The sequence below is a fragment of the Bidens hawaiensis genome, unplaced genomic scaffold, assembly GCF_021521415.1.
Source record: "Bidens hawaiensis isolate Kalapana, Puna unplaced genomic scaffold, B.hawaiensis_p1.1 tig00002772_1, whole genome shotgun sequence".
In the NCBI taxonomy this organism is placed as follows: domain Eukaryota; kingdom Viridiplantae; phylum Streptophyta; class Magnoliopsida; order Asterales; family Asteraceae; genus Bidens; species Bidens hawaiensis.
In genome coordinates this window covers 2347770-2362792 of record NW_027491150.1, presented here as the reverse complement: position 1 = coordinate 2362792, position 15023 = coordinate 2347770, and the positions used below count along the sequence as shown (strand labels likewise).

Genomic DNA, 15023 nt, shown 5'->3' with positions numbered 1-15023 from the left:
AATGTAAGTAAGATTTAATTTTAATAAAGAATTCAATAGTTTTTACGCATGCGCCTATGTTCGTGAAGTCTTTACATATGCCACTTTTCCTCGGGGGTTTCATCGATGGATTTACCTTTGCCGACGAACTACTTATGAATATTCGTGTCACTGAAATTCCTCTAATTTGTAGTTACATTGTTTAAAAAACATGACACAAGAAATCATAAAAACATTTTTTTATGATCCATTGGTATATGTAAATTATACAAATAAATTATATAACAAAACAACAAATAATAGGGTTCCCACAAATTCCATTTGAAGGATGGGCAAAAATCCAAAAGAATCTTTCTTTCTCATCTTGACATCAACTCATATAAAGTTATAAACCCATTGAGCTGTAAGAAGACACCAATGGTCTCTTTGATCACATGCACATCACTCCAAATCTCTTCACTATATTATTCACAACTTCATATGCAACCCCACTGACACTAATTAATATTCTTTCATTTCATTAATTCATGACACACATTCACAACATAATATTCAAACCATGAAGCTGAAATAATAAAAGAAACCACAGCTTCAAGAAACAGTATACATCCAAACATCCCAAAAAAAAAAAAAAAACCCTAGAACAAATTAATAAAAATCATATAAAAATCATCTAAAGTTGGTTAATAACTTAATATTGATCTCAATCTCACCTCCTTTTATTGTTTTGTTTGTGGATCATCAAAGGGTTTGTTAAGATCAGCTTGAACCATTGAATCAGTGTCATTCCATGTCCAATAATTTGGTTCCAAGAAGTTACTTGTGGTTGGAACTTGCATCCATTGTTGTGAAACATTTGAAGAATCATGCATCATCATTCTTGTTGTTGTGAGAGTTGAATCATCTTTGAAACCGGATAATAATGGTGGAAAAGAAGTTTGAATGATTGGAATATTAGGGTTTGTTTCCATGTAGGTCAAGTTTGTGTGTAGTGGAAACCCTAAATTTTGATGATGTGATTGTTGCATGGTGGTTGTGGCACCGGTGAATCCACCGTTGAAATCCCAAGAAACTTGATCGAATTCGCTATCGGATGGTTTATAAAACAAACCTTTGTCATTTGGGAACATGTATTTTTGATCACTCATGTATTTCTGATCACTCAACCCTAAATTATGATTAATTGTGGCGTTTGTGGCAGTGGCAGCGGATGTGGAGGTGGTATTAGCGCGTTTGATGCGCTTATTTTTTCGGCCTCCACCAACGGGGACATTGCGAAGAGTGCCACCTTTGGTCCAATGCCTCTTACACGCTTTACAATAATGTCGCGGTTGCGTTTTGTTGTAGTTGTTGTAGTAACAAAATTTTGTGTTTGTTGAATCACATCTTGGACACTTTAAGGGATCGGATTGTTGCGTTTGCAATGATCTTTTCATCAGTGTTGAGCGCGTGCTTGATGGTTGTTGTGTGTTGTTTGATGCTAACATGTTTTGAGTCCAATTGAACTCAATTTGATCACTAGAAACTTGCTTGCTACTCAACCCCATGTTTATGTATTTTGTGTTGGAATTTGAGGTGGGAATTTGATTATCAAAAGAGAGAAATGAAGAAAAGAAGTTGATTTAATTGGTTTGAGAAAAAAACAAAGCGTGATGTGAGGATATAAGGGGTGAAAGAAAGAGGGTTGGGTGGGGTAGGGAGAATGTATAGGAAGGTGATGAGAATTGAGAAGTGAGTTTGTGAGAAGAATCTCTTTTGCATATAGTTGTATATAGGTCAAAATAGAGGTGTTTAATATACTACGTAGATATGATCATGTTTGGTTTGATCATTTTAGGTAGGTGTTTTTCAATTCACTAGTTCTATTAAAATTATGTATGCCTATATATAAGGAAGATGATAAAAAGAAAATGTATGATAGTTAAAGAAAAACCAAGGTATACAACTATGCATACACAAATACATGTTATGTATTTCAAAATATAAATATATAGTGTCTTTCAAAACATAAATTGTTTTAAGTAGGGATGTCCAAGTCATACAAGTAAAGAGATGCCTATGACATCCGGTCCCTCGTATTATCATTATTGTTCATTTTGTCTACGAAGAGCTTACGGATTTATTTTTTACTGTCCAGGAGGTCATTCATCCTGCTATTACTTCCACCTGAGCACGTTTAACCGTGGAGTTCTCATCTCGTCTACTAGCATTAAGCCCCAAACAAGTTGATGATTTAAGAGACGATACATTTACTTATGAATCAATAATCTCTTCTGTTCACGGTCAATGTGGAATCGCTTAGAAAGTTACAATGTATTCATTGATAATAAAAAGAAAAAAATACGGACGAAAACTAGATTGGTGATAAAATAGAATCATGGGCTATATACAATGATACAATTAATGATGAAAAAAAAGAGAGTTATTGGTTTGGTTATTCACATTCATAACAGAAAAAAGAATTAAACAAATTTCATTGAGCTAGCTTGACTCATACTAATCAAGTTTTTCAAACATTTCAACATTATGATAATTTGAAGATTCATAATAGGTTCATCTCGCCCTGCCTGCGGTGCGCGCATATAATGTATATATGTGTGAACTCTCGGGTGGCAAAAGTGAAATTGTACTAATTTTGACGTTATTTTACTAATCTCGTGAAAATAACGTTAAAAGTGGCGGAAGGTTAATCAGGCATCATGTGGTGGCGTTGATAGCCGAAAGACAAAGGTACATGCACCAATCGATCGGTGTCCCGATGGTTGAGTGTTATGTGTCTTATGTCCAAGGCTTGATGCAAAACTACTATCGAGCTGGGGGTCTCACCGGAAGCAGCCTCTCTATCCCAATGGAGTAGAGGTAAGGCTGTCTACATCTTACCCTCCTCAGACCCTACCATAGCTTTTGCTATTAATGTGGTGGCGTTGATAGCCGAAAGACAAAGGTACATGCACCAATCGATCGGTGTCCCGATGGTTGAGTGTTATGTGTCTTATGTCCAAGGCTTGATGCAAAACTACTATCGAGCTGGGGGTCTCACCGGAAGCAGCCTCTCTATCCCAATGGAGTAGAGGTAAGGCTGTCTACATCTTACCCTCCTCAGACCCTACCATAGCTTTTGCTATTAATGGGATATACTGAGTACGATGATGATGATGATGATAATAGGTTCATAATATAATATAGATAACGTGTGTATTTTTGTATGTATGCGTTGACCAAGTCAACAAGGGGCTGAGAAATTTTGTCCTCCTTAATCGTCAAGAAAGAAGTGATGCATTTGGTCATCCTTCTTCAATTTTTAATGTTAACTAGTTCTTTGTTCCTCGCGTTGCCTCGGAGACGTAAAGACGTGAAAAAACAATCAACATTGAAACGTAAAATGCATGAAAACAACCAACGTTGAAACGTTAAAGATGGTCTTTGGATTAACGATGGTGAATAATATACAGTTAGTTCTCTAGTTTGTAAATGATGATAAAAATAATAACAAAATGACATGCAACAAAGTAATTAAATCATTTTCCAAAACCGGTTCAATTTTCCTCTTGCCTTTCCTTTTCAGCCATGCAACCTCAAGAGTTGCTTTTGTTTGCTTCGTTATGTACAGAAGTCAAATTCCAACTCGCCAGTCATGATTGACTTGCCACGTATTAGAAGAGCCATATGAAACAGATATGAAACCTTGCCTAAAATGATTGTACATGTAGCTTCAGCAGCAGTACATTGATGAATAGTATTTTCTCCTTACAACCAAAAGATACTTTTTAATATATATATAATAAAGAGATTATACAATTTAATACAAAATTACAAATTAAAACTTTTTCAACCCCGGAATACAAGGTACAGGCAATTTCTAAATTTCACATCTCTTTCACAATGATTCTGAGTATGACCCTTACCTATGTGGTATATGTATAACTATATATGCATGGTATGCATATGTAGATAACGTATGTGAAATGTTACAATCTAGGTAGTGGTAAACTTAGGATATTTTCTCACGGAGAGCGGAAAATTTTTGGGTCATTTTAAGTTCAATTCATTTTGCTTTGGTTCTTAGTTGACTATTGCTATATAATTTTTTGGGTCCGGTTCGGGTCATATATATCGAAAAAAGGATAATAGAAAAATATCATATAACCAAAAAAGTACGTGAAACTTCATTATACATGCATAATTACAATATATATATATATATATATATATATATATATATATATATATATATATATATATATATATATAAAGTTGTTCTCTACGAGGTTTATTTTTTTTAAATCTAATCAAAACATCATCTAGTTTAACCTTTATAAGCAAGTTAATTCTCAATGATCAAATACGACCATCGTTTAAATTCTCGTCACCATTCAATTACACAAATCTAACTCTAAGTACTTACCTTTTCTTTTTAACTTTCCACTTAATTACCATCTTATACTCCTCAATCTTAACTATTAAAATAGTGTGTCCATGGTGGGTGTAGTCATATACTTTATCATACTCATCTTTCTTAATCTCTACATATATATGTTTATTTATTTATTTATATATATTATAGATATGTGTGCTTTGGATTACTTAAAGACTAAGGTAGAATTGAGACCATTGATAGTTGTTTCATAGTTGTTTCAAGGATGTTGGCTGTAAAGTGTTACATGTCATTGATGTCAATATCTTCATTCCACCCACACATTCCCAATCCCATGTGTAATATATAATTAAATGATACCAGTCAATCAAACTATTTAAAAATGACCATATATGAAATATATATGTATATAAATGGAATCAGGTTGGAACAAAATTTCAAATTATTATTCACTTATAACTAGACATCTATTATTTTTAAAAAGAAGTTATGGCGCAATTTATTGCTTATTTGTCTGCCACTTTATTATAATCGCTTTATAATAACTGAATGTTAAATAATATGATATTTATTCACTTATAACTAGACATCTATTACAAGAAAAAATAGACATGCCTCATTTATAACTCGTCATGTTTGCATTTTAAAGCATTTTCAATTTATTCGTATATTTATATCTATAATTTAACTAAACTTTATCATTTACTAATTTTACTTATGGTTTGTAAGAATTCTTTCACATCTTATTCTTCATTGTTGTCTTTATTTTTTTCTCTTTCTACCATTTGCAAATTTAGCTAATACTAACTATTTTTAAACATTTATTTACTTAAAAGATAAAACATAAATAAAAGATAAATGTTGAGCCAAAAATATGAAAATTTATTTCAAAATGTTTAAAAAATAATCAGAAATGTGTATTTTCAAAAACTCTAACGAATACACGTAGTTTGAAAAAAAAAGTTATATGTAATTAATGTTCAATTAAATGAAAAGTTGTAACAAAAAAAAACATTTATATTTTTATGTGTTATCATGTAATTGGCTTGTTTAAATTGAGATGATGAATTGTTTTGCTTTCCTATCAATATGAAAAACAAACCACCATCCTGAAAACAAAATCAAAATGCAGAATATAACGTATAAATTATAATGCTCCTATTATAATGCTCCTGTTATATGTAATAGAAATTTAATAAATTAATTATTTCACTATAAACTTCAATCTTTAATCTTTAGGCCAAAATTTATCAATTGTTCGTAATATTTATTTTGTTAAGATTAATGAAAACAAATTTTACTTCTATTCCTAAAGCCCACAATTTCGGCCATTTGCCGCTCAATGTTATTACCTCAAAAGTTGGCACCAAAATATAATCAATGACATATGTTGAAATATTAATATATTAAACTTGTGACCATTTTTTAAATGTGCAATATTTTCTTCCTTGAATTTCGGTCTAAGATATATATATATATATATATATATATATATATATATATATATATATATATATATATATATATATATATTAATCAATGCAATCTGTAGTTTTATATTTTAAAAATGCATTCTAAAATTTACCAATTCTTATGATTACTAGTTATATTGGCAATTTATAGAAGAATTCTGAAAATGTTTTACTTCTAACATGATCTGAATAAGAACATGGTTTATATCTTTATAGGTACACCATTGTATTTCATTTTTGTAAAATATATATATTATTGATATTTTCTGAACGCAAATGAAAACGGAAACATTAAGACACCGAACAAGTTTTCTAGATTCGTAAAATACATGCGTAAACACTAGTTTAAAAAGATGAGATTAATGATAAAAGTTAACGTAAGAAAGAAAATGAGACGAACAATAGCACGGTTTATAATTAAACAATCTAAATATGTAGTTAGATCTTCTAATTAAATTTGAAAAAAATACTTACAATAAAAGAAACACAACATTTGAATCATAGAAAAAAAAAGGATTGAATAGACACTAGAGTAGACCACACCATCCATTGTACTATTGTAGTGACCCCTAAATAAAGACTAGGCAAGAGAATTCAATTGTACCATGTGCTTGCCTATTGTACAACATGGGCCCATTTATTTGGGGCCCGTTAGGTGGGTGGAGGGCTGGGGGGAATATAGGACACATTTCAGTAGGTATCTAAAGGGCCTTGGTTCACTAGTCTATCCATTATCATGTTATTTAAAAAATTGTTCCATAGGTATTAGTGATATATTGGTGATATGTGACTTGACAATACACAAGCTTTTCTATATACTTTTAGGGATGTCTCGGATTCCTTATTTTACCTTTTTATAACTTTTTTAAGGAATAAGTTATAATTTATACTTTATACATTCATAAAACTTAACTTTTCTAAACAATTTATAACTCATAAATTATAAGCTATAAGGAGCTAAAATAAGAAATCCCAAACACCCCCTTTAAACCACATGAAGTGGTATAAGTAAAAAGTAAAAATGTTCATGTTGTGTAAACACAGAGGATTTCATTAATTTTTTTTAAAAGCGTAATGATTTAACTAACAACACATTTATTTGTTAATTGTAGCGGAACTTGTTGTCCGCTTGCTTTATGTTTCGATATAATCACTATGTTTCATTATGTATGTAATAGTAATGATGAAATGAGGATAAAGGAAATCGACATGAACATAGTACTTAATCTTTTTATATATATAAAAGTGAGTTAAATTAACCCTTGAAACCATTAACGGGGTAGAGCCCACGGACCTCGCACTAAAAAATGTCTTCTCCCGTAATACAGGGCTTGCTTGACATTTGTATTTATGTCTGTAACATAGGCGCCCCTGGTCTCACAAATCTCCGTATTACAAATGGTCTTATCATGAGAAAAAAAAATGTTTGCTCCTTTATATACTAGAAAAAATAATAATCATTATATAATGATATTAATAATATATATATATATATATATTCCTTTTTATTAAATAATATATGATGTATATAGATCACTATAAGTTTTATAAAATAGATAAGTTGCCATTTTATATTGACATGAAAACAATCATGCATAGTACCAGTTTATGTTAAGTCACCAAATTTATAACCATAGAAGGTAGTTGAATCATAAAACTAATATGCACTCTAGTTTAATAGTAGGTTCTCCCCTCAACATCAATGGTCCCATTGACCAAACATGATTTACAACTTTGAATCAAGCATGATATATCAAAACCATGACAATGTCTAAATTTGACATAAAGCACAAATCAATATCATAGAACATGAAATGAGAAAAAGCTCCAACCTTTCACCAAAGGAGAAGCATACCACAGATCCACAACTTACTTAAACCAAAGCATAACATACAACTTTTTAATGGCTAAAGTACGAGTTATCATTAACTTATGATAACTTTAGAAAGACGTTAAAGTAACAAGTTAAGTTATTATCGTGTTATTTCTTCTCGTCAAGTTTTAGTTGAGTTACGGAAAAAAAAAACTGAATTAAACAAACTGAATTAAACTATAGCCTGTAACAAGTTTTTTTACTCCACGTATTTTTTTTTGTGTGAATGACGTTTTTATTAATAATTAATAAAAACTAAACTTCTAGCAAGAAGCTAGAAGCAACCAAAAATTGCATGTACAAAAGCGGGTTTTTGATTCATTGTACCCATGATATAAAATTTACAATACGGACTACTATACCATACAAACGAGTAATGCTAAATATCATAAAAAATGGTCTCTCTTTGGTGTCATTTCTTCTAATAAACAGTACATTTATGAATATCATTTCACAGTCATGTAAGAATAAGTCTTAACCGTCAAACCCATGTAGTCAAGTTAAGTTATTATCGTGTTTTGTGCAATAGTAAGTATAACATAAAACAAACATAAAAATCAAACATAGAAACAAACCCATATTTACTTTCAAAATATACAAACAAATAACCAAATCTTTACTTCTAATTCTAATTATATAATTATATGATCGTACCAACATAATCATTCCTCTTTATCATGGAACTTCTATTGTAATCTAAATGTGGAACGAATTGAGTTGATTCATAACCACAAGTATACCAAAACATCAAATCATTTTCAAGTTCTACTCTATACGTAAAACGCTATTCATCGACGAATTACAGAACACACAACGGTTCAACAAAATCTTCCCCACAATGCTCCCCTCTTCAACCCGAAGCTTTCGACTTTGCTTATTCCAAAGATGAACCGCATAACTCTCCCTCCAAATCTGCCTCACTTTCCCCCTCAAGCACCTCGCATCACTCTCATTCCTCGCCCCACGAAACAAAATCCTTACCCGGTTCCAGTTCACCGGATAAAACGCCATCGGGGGTAAAACAGTAAAATTATACCCCGGTCTATCTTGAACCCTAGACACCACCCTTGAAACCAAATAAGGACCATTATGACCCCATTTGTTACCATTAAAAGTTAATGAAAACTCTTCAATAAACTTATAAACCAAAGGATGCATTTTATCAAACACCATGATTGCATTATTCAACCTACTCCAATTCTTTGTATCCAAATCCAATGTTTGTGCACCAATTGAATTCTTCAACTTTGTGAAGCTTCTCAACACCATAACATCACTATCCAAATACACCCCACCAAATTTATACAACAAACAAAGCCTAATTAAGTTTGACAAATTTTGACCTAATGGAACATAACCAATATATAATTCCCATTCTTTAACTTCATAAACCAAGGCTCAGCCATTGTGTTCTTGAACAAATAATTTAAATCAGGCGAAACCGCGGTCACCCGAAACCCTAACTCCACAAAGGGGTTTAGTATTTGTCTACCTTTTGGTGAATCCATTGAGTTTGAAACTATTAAAAGACACCCTTCTGGGTGTGTGTTGTATAATGTTTCAATTGTTTTAAACTCTTTTTGAGTGAATGAGTCTAGTGATGATATCCATGTCATAAAGAACTTAACTTTACATGAAAATGACTCATTCTTGCTGAAAAAGGCCTTAACTTTTGCCCGAAACTCACCTCGCCCAAACATGCCGAAAGAGTCAACGAAAGTCAACGCTTCCAAATTTTGATGTGATTTCAACTGGGTTTTTGAAACCACAACTGGGTTTTGTTTATTATCAATAGGAGACTCATTCTTGCTAAAAAAATCATCAAATTTCGCGGGAAAACCACCTCGCCGGAGCTTGCCGGGAAAGTCATCGAAAGTCAACGCATCCAAATTCTCAGTATTTTTTCCCAGGAAATCTTGTAAACTGTGGTATTTACGGAAAATGGGCAAATGGGTATTTGAAAATACAGGTTTTGAGGTGAATCTATTGGAATCTCCGGCGAGGTTACCGGAGATTCCGCCGGAGATTCCACCGGAGACTGTGTTTTGGTGTGATTTGAACTGGGTTTTTGAAACTAATAATGGGTTTTGTTCTTTAACTGAGTTCATGAAGTTTGGTAATGAGGATGTGACAGAAAGCAAGTTTCTTGAATCTATTTCAAGATTTTCAGGGTAAGGTATATTAATGGAGAAGAAGATAGAAGCTCCATTGAAAGATATTAACAATATTAAAAGAATGGAAAGGATAGCAAAGAAAGATCTCTTGTTATTTTCCATTGGTTTATTCCGGGTTCAGAAAATTTCCAGGGACCGACGACAAATTGTCTAATTTATGGTTTTGTGTAATCTGGGCTTTCTACGAGTTCGATATCAAAATGTATAACATTAAAATGAGAATTTGTACCCGTTCCCCAAAAGCTGACTACGCCTATACTATTATTATGTTGAAACATAATATGTTTTGTATGATTCATGGATTTTGGGTTGTTTGGAAGGTGAATAGTTGGTGTACGAGAGTGTAGATGAGCATTGTTGATGGCGGCAAACAGTTGGTGTGTGTGTGTGTGTTTTTTGGTGTTGGTGTGTGTGTTACTTTTTTGAATATTTTGGAACCAAAAATTATGTTGGTTTGATGAAAGAGTGGGGTATAGATGTTTGGTTTGTACTTTAGTGGTAGAAGATTGAAGATTTTTTAGTTGCATTTATTATTTAATTCATCTGGATTTATGGAATATGAGGGGCCAAGAGGCACATGCTCAAGTTAGGTGAGGTGCAATAAACTGCTTTCTCATTTAATTTGTGTGTAACTGTGTAAGTTGTAAGTTGTAAGTTGTAACCTTAACTAATTGTTGTTTTTTTTGTCCATTGGGATTTAGACAAATGTAGTGAGCTAATAACTTTGATTGGTGATTTGTAGATTTGTTAGGTGTGTAAACTAGTTGAGGTGATCTCGAGTTCGTATTAAAAGAAAGCTTGAAACAAGTCGAATTATTTTGAGCTCGAGCCGATTCCGAACCTTAAATTAAGCTTGTTTAGGGGTGTAAATGAGCCGAGGTGCTCTCGAGCTTGGATCGATAGAATGCTTGAAACGAGCCAGGCGTTTTCGAGCTCAAGCCAATCTCAAACCTTAAATAAAGCCCGTTTAGGGGTGTAAACGAGCCAAGATGCTCTTGAGCTCGAACCGATTGAAAGCTTGAAACGAGCCAGGCGTTTTCGAACTCAAGCTAATCCCGAACTTTAAATAAAGCTCGTTTAGGGGTGTAAACGAGCCAAGATGCTCTTGAGCTCGAACTGATTGAAGGTTGAAACGAGCCAGGCGTTTTCGAACTCAAGCTAATCCCGAATTTTAAATAAAGCTCGTTTAGGGGTGTAAACGAGCCAAGATGCTCTTGAGCTCGAACTGATAGAAAACTTGAAACAAGCCAGACGTTTTCGAGCACGAGCTGATCCCGAGCCTCAAGTAAAGCTTGTTTAGAAAATTAGAGGTGTAAGCAAGCCAATATGCTCTCAAGCTCAAATCGATAAAAAGGTTGAATCGAGCAAGCTTTTTCGAGCTCGAGCTGATCCTGAGCCTCAAACCTCTAGCTCAAACGTTGTACGGGAAACTCGATTAAACTCGTAGAGCTTTTAATGGGCCTTGTGAATTTTCAGTGTTACCTCTTTTAGACTTCTTTGCATTGATTTCACACATACAACCAAGCTTGAGATGAATTTTGGCTCATTTAAAGTAATACTCAAATTCAAGTAAAGCTTTAGCTCGTTTAAGAGTTATTTTTTTCAAAATATAAACAAATAACTAAAAACACATACACGAGTCACGCTAAGCTTGAAACCAACTCATGACCCGAGCTCGAGCTTGAACTCTCCTTAACTAAAAAAACCCAATAACATCACTTCGTTTTTGTTCTCACTCTCACCTAAAACAATGGACCAAATCAAGCATTCGTACATCCAAGTCAACGGCTTGAACCTCCACGTGGCCGAGATCGGGTCCGAGTCGTCGCCAGCTGTCGTTTTTCTACACGGATTCCCAGAGATATGGTACACGTGGCGCCACCAAATGATTGCCGTGGCAAACTCGGGGTTCCGAGCCATTGCACCCGATTACAGAGGATACGGACTATCCGACATACCTACCCGACCCGAGAACACCACATTCGTTGACCTGGTCAACGATACTGCCTCTATTCTAGATTCTCTCAGTATCTCTAAGGTACATAATTTAGGTTATGGATACTTATCAAGTTTGGATTAATTATCGATATTAATAAATAATAAATAGTAAACGAGCCGAACTCGAGCTTCAAAATCTACTCACTAGCCGAGCTCAAGCTTTGAAAATAGAGCTCGGGCCGCCTAAACATGTCTGTTATTTATATATTTTTTTAAAATATATATTTTAATAATAGTTAATTTAGTATATATAATATTATGAAAAAGTAAATAAAAGTAACTAAATAATATATATTATTTTATACATAAAATTACAATTTAAAAAATATATATATAAATAATTATAAATATATAAAAATTAATTAATATGTAGTAAACCAGCCGAGCTCGAGTTTGGAAATATACTCACGAACCGAGCTCAAGCTTTGAAAATAGAGTTCAAAACAAGTCGAGCTTAGGCTCGGCTCGTTTACACCCCTATCTATATCAAGTCATGATAAGGGTTGTAATCAAGTTTTGAGTTATTTTCTTGGTTAATATAATCAGGAGAGCGTATTCCTTACGCAAATACGTTTATATCATGATCTGTATACTTGTATAATCATTCATGATGGCTATGGTGAAAATGTTGTATATGTGCATATTTGTTATCAATTATACTTGCTATATATTATGTTATCACGGAGTGAATTGATATAAACGTACTTGCGTAAGGAATAAACTCTCCTGGTGATATGAACCAAGGGGGTTGCGGCACAGCTTGTGCCTGTTTACCTGCCACTACATTGTAAATCATTTGGATGTTTTTATCGAAAAGATGTTATTAATTTTTTTTTGACGTTTCAGATTTTATTTAAAAATATTCTTTTTTTATTAACCAAGAAAATAACTCAACACTTGATTACAACCCCTTTTCATGACTCGATATAGATCGGTTCATGAATGTAAATGAATGAAGGAAACTTCCCACCGAGCAGTTCACACTTCACACATTTCATTGAACGTTTGGTTTGTTTGCAGGCCTAGTTAATACTAGTATATCATATATTATATGTGTATAAATGTTATAAACATTTGCTTCTTAAATCTCCTTGATCATGTTTGTCTGTTCTTTCTTAGGCGTATGTGATCGGTAAAGATTTTGGAGCGATGGTTGCCTACAGATTCGCGCTTAATCACCCGCAAAAAGTTGCAGGTATAATAACACTTGGTGTGCCATTCAGGCCACCTAGTTCTTACAAGAGTCAGCAAACACTTCCTGAAGGTTTTTACATTCTAAGATGGCAGGTACTCACTTTAATCATAACAATATAGTAATGTTTATATAAAATAAGACTTAGATAGTTAAATGCATGTTAAAAGTTAATATTGATGACAATATGACTGAATATTTATTAGAGGTGTGCATGAAACCAAAAAAACCGATCTGAAAAGAAAACTGATGGTTTGGTTTAACGTTTTTGTAAATACCGAACTGAATTTATAGATTTTCATATTTTTATTTTTTATTTTAAGTAACTTATAAGAATTTAATAAATATGTAACTCTAGCCCAAATGTACGATAATCAAATATTTATTAATTAACAAAATGATTTAGGCCCAAGTTCATTATTTTGGGCAAAAAAAAGTTTTATTGCCTTAACTTTTCAAGCTTAAACGAATAGGCAAAACCGAGCCTAAATTGAAATCCAAAAAACTGATACCGTACGGTTTTATTTTATTTTTTTTCAAAAAACCGAAGTTTCGGTTTGGTTTTAGCTAGGCCTATAACCGAACCGAACTTTTGGTGAACTGTTCGTGAACCGTTCGGCAGTAAGTTTGTTTACTTAATAACGAACTAACATGAACAACAAGTTTGTGTTTGTTTAATTAAACGGACGAACATTAACGTTCAATTATGTTCGTGAATGCTTGTTTATTTATGTTCATTTATGTCAGTTTATTTATGTTCGTTTACATATTAATAGAAAATAATTAAATATTATCTTGAAGAGTCATCTAGTTAATGGTTTTATATTTGTTCATTTAACTGTATTCATTTATGTTTTGTTTGTCTTTATTTACATTTGTTCATACATGTTCATTTATGTTCATGAACTGTTCGTTTAGAATTTAAACAAACGAACATAAACGAACACAAACATGTTCATGTTTTAAATAAACGAACACGAACACAAAATATGTGTTCGTGTTCATTTAAAGTTAAATGAAAGAACACGAGCATGCCCTTGTTTGTGTTCGTTCGGTCGTTTACAGGTCTAGTTTTAGCCCAAAACGAACCATACATGATACACCCAGGGGACTGAAATTATGATATTATCATCAGGAACCAGGAAGAGCTGAAGCTGACTTTGGACGGTTTGATGCTAAAACCGTTGTGAGGAAAGTTTACACTATGTTCTCCAAAAGTGAAATACCTATAGCCGGTGAAAACCAGGAGATAATGGATCTAGTTGACCCGTCGGATCCTCTACCGTCTTGGTTCACAGAGGAGGATCTTAAAGTATATGGAGATTTGTATAACAAGTCTGGCTTTCAAACTGCACTCCAAGTTCCATACAGGTAATAAACCAAATATTATCTTTAGAACTAATATTATGTAATAAACCAAATATTATCTATTAGAACTAATGAGTTGATATTGTTAACCGTTGTAGGTCGTTTAAAGAGAAAATCGAACCTCTAAAACAAGGTCTAAGCGATATGAAGATTGAAGCTCCAGCATTGTTCATCATGGGCGAGGAAGATTATGTGTTCAAGTTCCCGGGAACGGAGGAATACGTGAGGAGCGGGGAGGTGAAGAAATATGTGCCGAATCTGGAAATCGTGTACTTGCCTGGAGGTGGTCATTTTGTTCAAGAACAATTCCCGGATCAGGTTAACGAGCTCATACTCAGTTTTCTCAATCGCAACAAGTATTAGCATAATGTAATGCCATGATAGATAGATATATTATGTAATAAAGCTTTCAAATGACTGTTAGTTTGTTAAATTGTGGGCTTGTTTGAGTGTAATTTTCAGTTGACTGTTCCTTTGTTAATTTGTGGGCTTGCTAAGCTTTTAAATGATTGTTCCTTTCAAATGACGATCGTATAGACTACAAAAAACTGTGAGCCTGCACTTTCCATACATATGCCGTACACACAGTGTC

General features: G+C 33.1%; 2 protein-coding genes and 1 pseudogene across 2 annotated transcripts; 1 reads left to right on the top strand and 2 right to left on the bottom strand.

The window, feature by feature from the left end:
* Positions 1–550: 550 nt before the first annotated feature.
* Positions 551–1913, bottom strand: LOC143621106 (uncharacterized). Its single transcript, XM_077092624.1, has one exon. It carries the CDS (start codon positions 1524–1526, stop codon positions 699–701), a length of 828 nt encoding a protein of 275 aa, XP_076948739.1. The 5' UTR covers positions 1527–1913; the 3' UTR covers positions 551–698.
* Positions 1914–8370: 6457 nt separating this feature from the next.
* LOC143621105 (uncharacterized protein At4g19900-like) lies at positions 8371–10015 on the bottom strand (annotated as a pseudogene).
* Positions 10016–11579: 1564 nt separating this feature from the next.
* On the top strand, positions 11580–14831 carry LOC143621104 (epoxide hydrolase 2-like). The gene is made up of 4 exons (XM_077092623.1): positions 11580–11911; positions 12991–13158; positions 14199–14434; positions 14530–14831. Exons 1-4 carry the CDS (start codon positions 11624–11626, stop codon positions 14792–14794), a joined length of 957 nt encoding a protein of 318 aa, XP_076948738.1. The 5' UTR covers positions 11580–11623; the 3' UTR covers positions 14795–14831.
* The last annotated feature ends 192 nt before the right edge of the window (positions 14832–15023 follow it).